This window comes from Lonchura striata, chromosome 4 (genome assembly GCF_050655825.1).
Source record: "Lonchura striata isolate lonStrDom1 chromosome 4, ASM5065582v1, whole genome shotgun sequence".
NCBI lineage: Eukaryota > Metazoa > Chordata > Aves > Passeriformes > Estrildidae > Lonchura > Lonchura striata.
This window is the reverse complement of record NC_140706.1, coordinates 8,246,619-8,259,757: the sequence shown is the minus strand read 5'-3', so window position 1 is coordinate 8,259,757 and position 13,139 is coordinate 8,246,619. Positions and strand designations below refer to the sequence as shown.

The window sequence follows — 13,139 nt, the reverse complement described above, 5'->3', positions numbered from 1 at the left end:
TGCATTTTACTTAACTTTGCTTTCTCTTCTTCCAAAAAGGATTCCTTCTTATGTAGCTGGGTAGTACGATCACGAAGCTATAAAAACGACGACAACAAAAATATAGATATTTTTATAAATATATGAATCCCTGCAGGCAACGTGGCTTTTCAGCTCCACCAAAAAGGTTCATGTACAGATTGCATAAGCGAAGAATTTCCACATTCTTTACACTTTTTTTTTTTTTTGCATGTTTCTTTTTTTTTTTTTTACTTTTAAAGGAAGATTTCTTTTTCTCTTTTCTTCGTATTGCAGGCACAGAACGGTTACTCTGGCACTCGGAACGCAAGCGTGGAGGCTGGGAGGTGTCAGCGCCCCCCAGGTTCAACATTCTGCGTAGTGAAAGAAAAATCCCTAACAAAATGGAAAACTAAACCAAAAAAAAACCAAACAAAAAATCATCTAGGATAGATCATCTTGGCAAGAGATTATAGTTCCTTCAGGCCAAACAGTGCTTCTTGACTTTTCATACAGCAATAGGGAAAAAAAAATTAAAAAAAAAAATATAAAAAGTTAATTTTTTTTTAAACCCTGAACAGCTTGTCAACAACACAAATCTCCAGGCACCACCACACAGTTCCACTGGAAGATCCTTCAGTACGGTTTCATGCTGGGCGCCCCGCACTCGCCACGGGCACACTGCCCACCTGCCCGTCCGTCCGTCCGTCCGTCCGTGTCCCTGGGGCTCCTCACGTCCGGATGACGCCGTTGCAGGGCGGGCGCTTGGGCAGGCAGGGCTCATCGGGCAGCAGGTCATGTGCAAAGACCGAGTCGTCCCCTGAGGAGCAGGTGCTGTGGGTGTCCTGGCCGGCCGGCGAGTACTGCTCGAAGGGCACCGACAGGTCCAGGTACTCCTGCCAGGGTGACAGAGCCATCAGTGCTGCGTGTCCCCCGCGCCAGGGAACAAGTGACCCCCTCCCACGCCCGCCCCGCCACACTCACGTCGGTGGATGTCACAGTGAGGACCCTGTCCAGGTCTTCCACCAGCTGCTTGAAGGTGGGTCGCTGCGAGGGGACGGCGTGCCAGCACTCCCGCATGATCATGTACCTGCACGTGGGGACACGGGACAGTCACGTGTGGTCAGGCCAAGTGACACCCACCCACCTGCTCGCCCATCTCCAAATCGCTGAAGGAACAGCCGTGGCCAACGTGGCTTCAGCCATGGCCAGCTGGGGGGAAGAGGAGGGTTTGTGGAGCCATGGTCCTCATCGCTGATCCTCTGACACATGAGCGTGCCCTCAGAGCAGGAGGAGGACCTGTCCTGGCGGTGACACACCAGAGCTACACCCCCAGGTGCCACCCACCCAGCAAGGGGAGGTGCTGCGTGTCGCTCAGCATGGGCTGAGCAAAATCTACCTGGAGATGGCCACACAATTTCCCAGTGGGGAAGTCCCAACAGCCCAGAGCCCAGAGCCCAGCAGGGTGTTTCTGGCCTCAGAGAGAACAGGGAGTGGAGCAAAGTCAGCCCCCAGCACACACTCACAAATCATGGGTGCAGTTTGCAGGTTTGTCCATCCGATGGCCTTCCTTCAAGAGCTTGAAGAGCTCCTCAACGGGAATTCCTGGGTATGGAGACCCTCCCAAAGTGAAGATCTCCCATAGTAGCACTCCAAAAGACCAGCTGGAAACCAAAGAAAGATCTTTAAAATTCAATGAGGTTTTTTTTTTTTTCCAAGCCCCCCCCCCATATCCCATCCCCCTTGCTCGGCTTTATTTCTGTGCAGCCATGCATATCTAACAAAGTCATCAATAGCATGACTAATTGCCTAGGCCATTTTTACTAGTTACTTGGAGATCTCTACTGATCCAACTCAATAGCAAAGAAATCCCAGGCACCAAGTCTGAAATTGAAATGAGCATTTAATCAGATAGGTGACAGCCCATCTATCACCGCCAGCTCTTTGTTAGGTCTTCCACCAGCTCCACTGAATGGAACAAATCAAATTATTCATGCACGGCTTCACTGAATTGCAGGCTTGGAACCACAGGCCACTAATTGTGCAAGCTGATACCAAAACTTGCTTGTTACAACACCCATTTCACTGGCCAAGCAGGGAGAAAAATACCCCAACAAAAATCAGCAGAGCACTAATGTTACACACTTCAGTCCCACAGCTGTGCTCTGGTTAAAAGTCCTGTTTTTCAAAAATATCTTTTGCCTTCTTCATTTTCTTTCTAAAATCAGGGATTATCTGTCTCTGTTTCACTTTCATGCACACTCACTTTCCCATTCTCTAGCTTTGATTTATCTGTCATGCCTTCTGCAGCATTACCTAAGCAAGGAAACTATGATTTAAGATCAATAAAAGCCAAAATATCTAAAAAATACAGAAATAGAAAGAATTTGTTTGTCCAGTTGCGAGCAGTGAGCTCTGGGGATAAGGCAGGCTAGCTATAAAAATGCCACTATTGATCAAATATTACAATAAAAAGCTAGTGTATATGTGGAGCTGCTTCAGCCCTTGCAAAATTCAGATGTGTTACTCATTTACATGTAAGGAGTGCTCTGCTGTTTGGTTACTGTGCAGAGGGACTAAAACAGATGAGACAGGATTACGAAAAATAAAGAAAATAAATGAAATGGCAAAATTAATCCAGGACTGTATTTGCTGAATATTCTTTGATCAATTCTAACAAGAGACAGAATATTTCATGCTCATTCCATATCCTTGACTGAAGCATAACAGTCTGGGTCAAAGTGTGGAGAAAGCAGAGGGTAATTTTTTTTCATGAGGTGTTTTTGGCACAGTATTTTTCAACTGCTGGATGAATCACCTCATCTATAAAGTGGACGAAATACCTGCCTGCTTTCCAGTAATTTTTCAGCAGCTCCCTAGAGACCCTCAGATGAAAGCAAGCAGATAACAGCAAAATAAAACCACGTGCGTGAAGATGCAGCTTGGAATCAGTTCCTGTACTTTTGCATCCCCAGGCACTCCAGCAGGAAACAAGCCCTGGTCATGCTTAGCAGTACTTTTGTCTGTAAGATACTATAGGTGTTGGTTTCCCTGTTGTATTATTTTCTTTTTTCAAAGTGTGGGTTTGCTTACACATCGCTCTGGTGAGTATAGACCCGGTCAAACAAGGCTTCTGGAGCCATCCATTTCACAGGCAGCCGACCCTGTAATTAGGAAGACAATGGGAACACCCCATCAGCATATTCCCCCAGCCACAACGGCACCATCTGAATCTTCTTTTCTAATCCAGTTTGAAACATTTTCATTAACAACCACATCTGCCTTCCCGGTCACTGGGCAAAGCAGCAGTGGCCACATATAAACAGATTAGAGCATTTGATCCCTGGATCTTCACTGACAATCTCTTCAGTAAATGCTCTCTGTAGAGGACTGTATTTCACTGCCAAGGCAGGTTTAACATATCAGTGCAACTAAATCTTTGCATGGGAACAGCATCTAAGGCTCAGAGATGCAGTGAACTCTGTGGAAGAGCATGGGACAACACTTTCTATCTCTTTGTCTGGAAAGTACAGTTGACTAAGTCCAAACTCAGTTTAGGCTCAACTTGAAGGGAAACTTCTAAAGAGTGAAGGCAAGGCCCAGGTCCTCTAAGATACAAATCCTGATCCTGCTGGAGGCTAAAGGAGGAGGTCTGATGCTGTCCTACATCAGGGTCATAAGCACAGACTGTCATGTGAGAAATACAAGATGAGAAAGACTAGATTAATCATAATTCTCTGGGGCTTTGTTTGGCCCCTGGAGGGAGACAGAAAGTACTGCTTTGTGTTTGAACCATAATTTGGATATGGGGGAGCTTTGTCCTCTTCTCACCCACTGTCTCACTGTGGGAGATGACTAGAGATGAGACACAGGCAGGATATATAAATGGGATTATGTTCTCAGTTGTCCCACACAGCTCAAACTGGGAAAAATCCATCTGACCTGTGATTAAAATTCCCAAGAATTCTTATTAATTTATAATCAGAAATCCTGGCAATTAAGGAAGATTTCTGATATGTGGCTGAAGTGGATCAGAATGGACATGGTGGACTTCAAAGGACTGCTTGGACATTTAAACCCCTTGCAATCCCAAGACCCACGGGTTCTGCCCTGCCCTCAATCCTCACTCTGTCCTAGTTAGGGTTTTCCCTCAGGGCTCAACATCTGCTGCAGGCTCTGAACCAAGACAAAGGGCTTATTTTCTCAGCCCTTTATTTGTAAATTCATCTCTACAGAAAATATAAACAGCTCCAGGCCTCAGCCCCTGTATGAGACCATCTTCTCACTCTTGGCAGTGGAGCGAAGAAGCTCAGATGTAAAGAAGAGAGAAATACATGAAAGACAAGTAGATCCAGGTAGACAAGAAGTGACATTACTCTGTCAAGGGCTCTGGTGAGACAGAAGTTAGCTCCTTGGGACCTTTATGAACAGCGGTGGAGCAGACTGGTAAGGGCTCCATTCCTGTTGGGGAGAAACCTCAGTTTCTCTCAGTCTAAAGCACCCTGGCCAGAGCTGAAACCTCACAACCAGCAAGACCAGGATCTGTCAGGACAAAAACAGATGGTGGATAGACTCCTGGGACCAGCCTATCTACAGTCCCTCACCAGGTGAAGTCCCTGTCAGATTTCTTCCTCCTAAGCCCCTCTAGAAAGGGAGATGTGAGACAAAGCCCTCTTGCTGCAGGGATAACCAAGTTCCCTGCCAGAACGAGAACTGTGTGTGCTCGGCAGCTCTGTACTTACATTGGTGGTTTTCTTGTAATAGTCAATGTTGTGAACGTCTCTGGCGAGGCCAAAATCAGCTATTTTCATCACATTATCTTCAGTGACTAACACGTTCCTGGCTGCCAAGTCGCGATGAATGCACTGTGAAAGGTGAGCAAGCCAATAAATAAGGGCTCGTTAGCCGCTCGCGCCTGGAACCAACAGCACCGTGTGGTTTATGAGCTGCCGTTTCATTGACTCCCAGGCTCATAAAGCTGTGGGCACTGCTTAGCTCCTGGCTCTGTGTGTCACCACCCCACCGTGCCTGCTCAGTGGGAACCCCCTCTTAGCAACACCTAATCGGCGGCCTCGGAGCCGGCACGGCCATGCAGGCACCTTTTCTCTCCAGACAGAATGTATGGATGAGAAAGACAGCTCCCCTCCTCTGTGGGCACTTACTGGCACGTGCAGCAGCTTTTCTCTGCTGCTTCCAGCAGGAAGAGGAGTGTAGGATGTTTAAGGGGAAAGGGATCTTGAAATTAAAGTATCCCAAATACATCCAAAATACAGACTCGCAGAATGGTCTGTGTTGCTGGTGCTTTTATAGGCATTTTGGGGGTGCTAACGGTCCTCCAGGTGACAGCTGTACAGCTGCATGGTTCAGGAATGCAGACAGCATATAGAGATTTTTCGTATGGATGGAGCCTCCATATACTTCATCCAGCAAAATCTGGCCTCTAAAGGGAGAAGCCTGCAATGTTTTGCCTGGGGTTGTCCCACACACAGAGCATTCCCTGCCTTTGAACACGTGGCTTTCACCAAGGCTTCTACCAGATGAGGTTTCTCAACTCACTTTCTGAGATGCCAGGTACTCCATGCCCCGTGCCACCTGGTAGGCACAGGAAACAAGGTCCTTAAATGTCAGCTGCTCCTCGGGCAGCTTGCAGGTGTCAAAGGAGTAGTCCATGCCAGGTGGGCGACGTGCCCTGAGGTATTCCCGCAAGTTCCCCTTTGACGCGTATTCCACCAACACGTAGAGTGGTCCTGCAAGGAACAGCACATCAGCACCCAGCAGAGGAAGACCTGACCACCCAAATCTCATCTGGGCCATTCTGGGCAGCCAGTAATTACAAACAAGGGATGGCCAAATCTGAGCCTTCTACAACCCGGTTAGTACTGGCTCCTCTGCTACGTACCGTCCTGCGTGCAGGCACCCAGGAGGTTAATAATGTTTTTGTGCTTCCCAATCATTTTCATCATTTCCATCTCAGAGACCAGGTCAGAAAGGTCTTTGTCTGTGGCATCATCTGGAGAAAGTAGAGCAGGAAAGCAAAAAAATGTCAGAAAGAAAATAAGTGTTTAGGGGTATACTTACAACTGCTGTGCAGCCGTGTGGGGCTTTGATGGGGAATACTCAGAATATGGTATTTGGCTTTATTCTACTTAGGGAAGAAGAATAAAAACAAAACCTACTACCATGGCAACAAAAAAAGATAAAAGAGCAAATAAGTGGAGGTAAATGTTCATATGGAAATCAATAATGCCTTTTGTCTTCTGTTTCATCCTCAGAAGTGTTAAAGGAAAAAAATTCAAATTTTGGTACCCGCTTTTCTGATAGTTTCTATCCCTCATCTCTAGAGGACAGGAGTTAATGATGGTGGAAGGTCAGGGCTGGGAGCAAATGCATTTTTTGGATGAGAAGTTGCAATGTCTCTGCAAAATTAGAAAAATCTATCTACAAAAGTAGAAAGATTGGGAAAACCTCCTCAAAGGAATGTTTTGGTTCAGAAAGATGGAAATGTTCCCACTTTCAAAACCAGCTTCGTAAAGACAAAAGGAAATGTAAATTAATTAAACCCATTTCTAGTAAGAAATATGACTTTTCCCCAATGTCCCCCCATGTAACCTCAAGCCCAGGCTGCTCACTGCCCTGCTTGCTCCAGGTGAACTCCTCAGCTGTCGGGGGGCAGGATGGGAAATGAAGACTTATCCAGAGGTGCCCACTGAATCCCCCATTTCTGTCTCCCTTTAATTTCTCAGGTGTCTGGGACCAAGTTTCCTTAATGAAAAGCTCCTGAAGAAGGAGTTTGTCAGCTGAAATTCCCCAAGCTCCATCTGAGGTTGCTGCACAAGCTTTTGGTAGAACAGGCAGCGCTGGTTAGGGGAGGAGTAAGGAGTGGGCTGATTCGTGGAGCTGGCTGGAAGAGAGGGGGATTCCCCTTCTTCTTAGGGATGCTACTACTACCCCTTGGCAGAGAACTGGACTAATTCCCAGTCCCTCTTCCTGATGGGATTTGCACTTTTGCCTGCTCTCCAGGGACAGCCCTCACCCCCAGGCTATGTGGGTAAAGGGGAGGACAGGCTGTTCCTGCTTTCTTCTATTGTATCTAGTTTGTGTAAAAGACTTAAAAGAGAAGCAAAGAGAGGAAATCCCAGCACAATATGCTGTTCTGTCCTCTGTGGACTCCCCATACCTTTTAGCATCTTGACAGCAACTGTGATGGCCTTGTTTGGCTTGTCCTTATCAATCCCAATCGCTTCTGCCATCACCACTTGGCCAAAACACCCCTCGCCAAGCGGCTTCCCCAAGGTCAGGCTGGGTGGAGGGAGGAACAAACAGGTATGTTAGGAGGGTCCTGGTGTGGGGACACTCCCAACAGAGATCCCAGCCCTGGCTCTGACTGACCGAGACCGTGTCAATTCCCACTTGGGATCTGGAGGTAGTTCCAGCTCGGAAACATTGGCCAGCATCGGCCCATCGCTGGAGGAGAGGCGCGTGATCCGGACCAGCGGCGTGTTGGAATTCATGGAAGAGTTGGACTCCAGCGACACCTGCTTGGGTAGAGCAAATGAAGTGTTATTGCCAACTGTATCCCCAGGGCAGGCCGGGCCCGAGATGGATCACTGAGGAGGTTGGAGCTCTCTGGGCCCATGGACAGAATTCTGGGAATTTCTAACTGGGAAATGCCCCACCCTTGCAGAAATCCACTCATTTAGGCACTTGTGGTCAAGTGTTTAGCAGATGGAAAGGAGGGACATGTCAGCCAGTGCCCTCCAGCATCAGGAGGAATAATCCATTTCAGTTGTTCTGCTGCATCTCCACAGCCCATACAGACTATGAAGTGACTTCTCCCATCCTGGCATTGTCAATGCCCACCGTGAGCTTGCAGCCAAAACTTGAAATCCATACCCCTCACTGTGGGGTTTATGGGGTGTCTTTTGGTCCTGCCCCTCTGCAATTTCATGCAGCAGAACATCTCTTAACTTCACAGAGGACCTTTGCCACCATCACAGCAACAGCTTTGGGCTCACCAGTGACATCTGTGAAAGCAGGAATGAGCACAATCAGTGCTCTTTCTCCCCAAATTCCTGCTCCTCCAGGGAGCCTGGACTGGACTTCCTCTGCTAGATGTGCTTTCTGTGGCACTCACAGCTGCACTGCCAAAACCTCTTGGGCAAGGCCAACAGCAGTGGGGGCTGCTCACGACCCAGAGTCAGCTGCCACCTCTGCCAAAGCTCCACAGGCATAGAAATAAATAAAAGGGGGTTACACTTCTTTGGGGAAAAAAAAAAAAAAAAAAAAGGAGGGATACCATAGAGGGGAATAGGAATCTTGTATCTACTTTCTGTTACCTGTCTCTTGAGTGGGAATTTGGAGACTTTCTGAACAGTGGGGGTGTTCATGGCTTTTTTGTTTGACATTTTCATCCTCCAGACAATCACCAAGACCAGCACCAGGAGAAGGAGGAAAAAGCCAGTGCCATAACTGAGAATGCCAGTGTACACTGAGCCCGAATCATCCATCTCCATGAGCTCCTCGGCTGCAGGGTGACAAAAGATGGCAGTCAGGACAGGGTGGGCAGCTGCCCACACACAACTACACACACACAGCACAGAGAATATGGGCAGGACTTGTTCAGCTATGTCAATCTCAGTGAATTCAGTGAGGGGACTCTCCCAGGCCAGTGGTTTTCCACCTGCAGCTGTAGCTGCAAACATTAGTTTGGTTTGTTCTTTTTGGGGTAATTTTACTTTGGGTTTTTAAGAGCCACCAGCCCATAGATTGAAAACCACTGCTCTAGGCTGAAGGCACCTTCACACGTCTGTGCTGTCCCTCTGACCAAGACCTTGCACCTCTCCACACATCCACACAAGGTGGCTGGATGCCTTGGATGTGCAAGACTGGGTTTGCTGCACTTTGCTGATTCAGATTCTCCATCCACCAGACTAGTGCCTGCCCTGAGGGACCAAGGGGCTTGAACAGCACTCAGCAGTAAGGCATCACACAGGGAGAAAGCCTCATGAGAAAAATCTGCTTAATTATTTAATGAAAACTTAATTCTGCTGGGAAGAGGCTGGAAGGTCTGTCCCACAGAGGTGGGATAGCCAGGAGGGTGATGGCATGAGCCCATCAGCAGTGGCTACCTGCCTGCAAGACTTCTTAGACAGCAGCAATAGTGTTTTCTGTGTTTTCTGTTTTTTCTGTGTTTTCTCCCTTGTTCTTTTCAGGACAGGCATGTTGACCAGAGGAAGGAGACATAGTGGGACTGATTTTCTGTCCCCCAAAGTTGTGTTGGCATCAGAGGGACAGTCAGCAGTGAGAAGCTTTATAATGAAGTCATGCTGGTGTGGATAGCTCAGTAATGGGTCGTGTCCATTGCTGAGCAGTCCCTTCAGCAAGCAGCAGGAGCCTTTCCCTGGCAGCAGCAAGCTCTGTTTCAAGTATTTGGTGGCAGAGCCCAGGAGGACATGGACATGACAAATGTCATGTTGGTGACATTGGGGACTGCTCCAGCCTGTGAAGGACCTGATCCTGCCAATGGCCATCTCCTCCCACAAAACAGGAGTACCAGATCTCTGGGGTCAGGCACTGTGGTTGTGCTGCAGCTGCCTTGCCCTCTGCTCCCTGTCCCTCCTCCTGTAGCATGGACAGGGCATTGCAAGCTGAAGCTCCCCAGATGGGCTGTATCCTGCACCCCTCTCTGTGGGGGCCTGCTGCTGCACAGATAGCTGTCCTTCACTGCATCTGACTTCAAAATAAAGTTCTACTTTTTGATTTTTGGTCAGTTTTCTCCTGCTTATTATTTTCTTGAATAAGAGGTGTGAATTCATGAACTGAGTCAGATGAGACAATACTGTGATATTCTGAAAATAACAGAGACATTAGTCTTCTAACCAAAGGAAATGTTTTCTCATCAGTGGATACCAGAAACAGAAACAGGATCAGATCAGCTATTACAGAGCTGGCAAATAAAACAGGAAAGATCAGCAGATCCCACTGGCAGCAGGGCTGGGCATGGAGGAGACCTTCTTAAGCCCCCATAAAAGTGATTATATCCAAATCACCTGCACAGATAAAGTCAAGATTAGAAATGCCAAAGTTTCCGGTTCCTAAACACATCCTGAGATGGATGTGTTGTGAGATGGACCCAAATGTGGTCAGTCTATGGGTGAATCGAAGTGGGCTCTTTAGGATTTTGGGTGCCTTTTCAGTAAGGGTGTATTGAACGTACTCAAGGTTTGTTTCTGTACTGAATGCAAGGCACAGCATATGTGAGGTTCAATATGAATATTGCTGGGACTTCCCTGGACCACGCTCAAGCCTGCCCTGCAGCCAGAGGCAGATTCAGCAGGTGAAGGGGCAGCACAGCCTCATTCCCCCTTTTGCAGAACAGATCTCTCTGTTGCACAGTCTGTGCTGGCTTCATTGTCAATAAGGGCTTTGCACATGAAAGGACCACAAAATTGAGGTCACTCTGGCCTCGGGTTTCAAGCCCACTGCAGCTTTCATCGATCCCAGCTGGAGCAGGCAGCATGCAATGCCCCTGGGAGCCAGGACTCCTGTGCTCTGCCTACAGATGACTCTCCTTGACCTTCTGTTTGAGATCACTATCTTGGCCTGCTCATGCGTGAAGTGGAAATAATGCTACAGGCAGGGAAGGGTGTACTCACACCAGACACTTATGCATCTAATTTTAGGTTAAGATATGAGGTCAGACAGAAAGGATCCTTCCCAAGATGATCCACAGTTCATGTCCAATTTAGGTGCCCTGGATCATCTGATGGGGAGGTTTTCTTTGCCCACTGTCAGAATAAGAAGACAAAGCTCCTTATTTTGGCACTTAACAGTCCTAGCAAAGAGGAGGTGAATACCTGCCTGTTATTAGGCAAAAAAAAAGATTCTGTGTATTTTACTGTATCACTACTGCAATAATTTAAATTTTGATATACAATGCAGAAAGAGTCAGCTGCAAGTATGCAACAGGGTTCTGCAGCAAATCCCAGAGAAGGTCTCCCTGGAAAACTCCCCTGCTCCAAGCAAGGGGCAGCCTCCGGGAACTTGGCATTTCCAAAGCAAAACATTGAGGCATCCTGGAGAGGGAAGGAGAGGCCAGCACAGAAGGAAATACCTGGTAGCACCGTCAGCCAAGCAGAGTGATGTGAGAACCCAATAGAATTCCCTGCGAGACAAGTATATTCCCCAGCATCCTCAAAAGTAACATTTCGCAAGTACAGAATCTCTAGCTCCTTATCCGTTGTGTTAACACCTGCCGTCTACGGGGAAAAAAAACACACACATATAGAAAGAGGGAAAACAGAGAATAAGCCACATTCCCAGCAAGTGTGAGGACACCACAGGCAAATTTCAAAAGCAGATTAAAGTGGTTCTTTTTTATTATTATTTTCCAATGGCCCATCTTCCACATTTATTTATTCATTCCCCTCTGCAACCTGTAGTCAAAAGCAAAAAAAAAAAAAAAAGTCCCTTCACCAGGTTCTTACTCTGTCCCACTAAAGAAGCATGCAAGCAAAAGCGTCCAAATGAAAAATTGCCCCCACAATATGACTGACTTTGGGTTAGTGAGGTGAGTAGAGGGGTGGGGAAAGAGAGATGGGAAATGGAAATGAGGACAGACAGAAAGAAAGGGGAAAGGAGGGGAGATGTAGTGGGGAAAGATTCAAGTGCTGATCAAAGGAATATATAAACATGGTTCATGAGTTCATTGAAAATATAGAATTCTAGAATTTTTTAGAATTTCTTCAGTGGGCATCTCAAAGCCATATATTGATTACACAGACCTTGACACTGCAGTAGAATCTGGTTTATAACCAGAGGATGCCTTTAAGGAACTTTCCTGCAGTGGCACCAAATAATACAGCAGTCAAACCTTCTAGGCTGGAGTCAAACCCCAAAGCCCATGAGATTGGTTCTCCTCTCTAGTTAACATGTTTGCTTGAATGAGCCAATGTTGATATTTATTTCTCCATTACTTCTCCAAGAGACAGAACTGATTAATTCAGTTTTGTAGGTGAAAAACACAAAACAGTTTGGTTTTCCAGAGCTTGGAACATCACAGGTTATTAACATGCAATTCTGTTATCAGCACTCAATTGTAAGGAAAGGAAAGGAAAGGAAGTATGAAGAGTTGATAGTAAAATTTGACAGTCATTTTATTGTGGGAATTTTTCCATGGCAATTGCTGTATAGGCGTTACAGTCTTGTAAAAAAAAAAAAATTAGCAAGAAAATAAGATAAAGCCATTCAGCGTCAGTTGACAGGGTATAATACAAAATGAATAGTAATTTTAATCACTAGATTCTTAAAAATGTTATAGCTCATTCTTGCAGTTGCCAGGGCCTTGGGACAGAGTCTGTAGTTTACCTGGTTTTGGTTTGCGAATGTGGAGCCAAAATGGCTTTTCGGCTATGCCTACGAAATTGTTGGCTCTACACAGATATTCTCCTTCATCTTGTTCTGTCACATTGAACAGATTTAGGTTAGCATCGGCTTCAGCGTTTTTACTGATCCAAGACTGCAGGAATAGACAGAAACCTGAACTTCAGTAAACCAAACAATAGCTCCATCGCACCTACATCAGCCAGGATTGACTGCACGGCTGTGCCGGCATCCCCGGCTCACCCTGTGGTGAGACACCGACCCCAGGACTGGGTGGTGGAAAGAAGTTGCCTTTGGCCCCCAAACCACGTGCAGGTGAGATCCCTTCCCTTCACACAGGCGATTTCTTTTTTAAAACAGAACAGTTTGCCCCTTCTCCATCTGACAGCAGTCAAAGGCTCGATGGTTTCTTAATAACTCTGCAGACAGGAGCACCAGAGAAAGGGCTTAAGCAGAGATTTGTGTTTGCAACCCGGCTCAGCAAATACTGTTTCAATTATCAGATTCCAAAATAGAATTTGGAAACAAAATATAAGCAGTGGCGGTCTGAAACTTGCTGCTGACTTTGCCTTTCAGAAATTAGCTGTAATTTTTTCCACTGCTTATAGGAGCCTCTTCTTTACTAAATAAAGTGGTGTATATAAATCAAACAAACTTCAGACTTTTAAGCAATGTGTTTATTTCTCTTCTAAGCTGCCACAACAGCACATCAGCTTCTTCCCAAAACACTAAACAGTTGTTTTTATTTTGGCTGAAAATGC

At 46.6% G+C, this 13,139-nt stretch overlaps 1 protein-coding gene across 6 annotated transcripts in view; it reads right to left on the bottom strand.

The window, feature by feature from the left end:
• Positions 1-250: 250 nt before the first annotated feature.
• FGFR3 (fibroblast growth factor receptor 3) overlaps positions 251-13,139 on the bottom strand; it is a 52,758-nt gene continuing 39,869 nt past the window's right edge. Inside the window, exons 8-18 of one of the 6 annotated variants that reach the window (XM_021535670.4) lie at positions 11,111-11,255; positions 8,328-8,521; positions 7,387-7,532; positions 7,175-7,296; positions 5,897-6,007; positions 5,554-5,744; positions 4,740-4,862; positions 3,091-3,161; positions 1,524-1,661; positions 982-1,087; positions 251-893 (exon numbers count right to left, since the gene is read on the bottom strand). In XM_021535670.4, the coding sequence (XP_021391345.2) occupies positions 729-893; positions 982-1,087; positions 1,524-1,661; positions 3,091-3,161; positions 4,740-4,862; positions 5,554-5,744; positions 5,897-6,007; positions 7,175-7,296; positions 7,387-7,532; positions 8,328-8,521; positions 11,111-11,255 (1,512 nt within the window). In that variant the 3' untranslated portion in view covers positions 251-728. Of the gene's footprint in view, positions 894-981; positions 1,088-1,523; positions 1,662-3,090; positions 3,162-4,739; positions 4,863-5,553; positions 5,745-5,896; positions 6,008-7,174; positions 7,297-7,386; positions 7,536-8,327; positions 8,522-11,110; positions 11,256-12,363; positions 12,515-13,139 lie in introns of all 6 variants that reach the window. The other 5 variants (XM_021535669.3, XM_085577577.1, XM_085577578.1 and 2 more) reach the window with 5 other exon arrangements.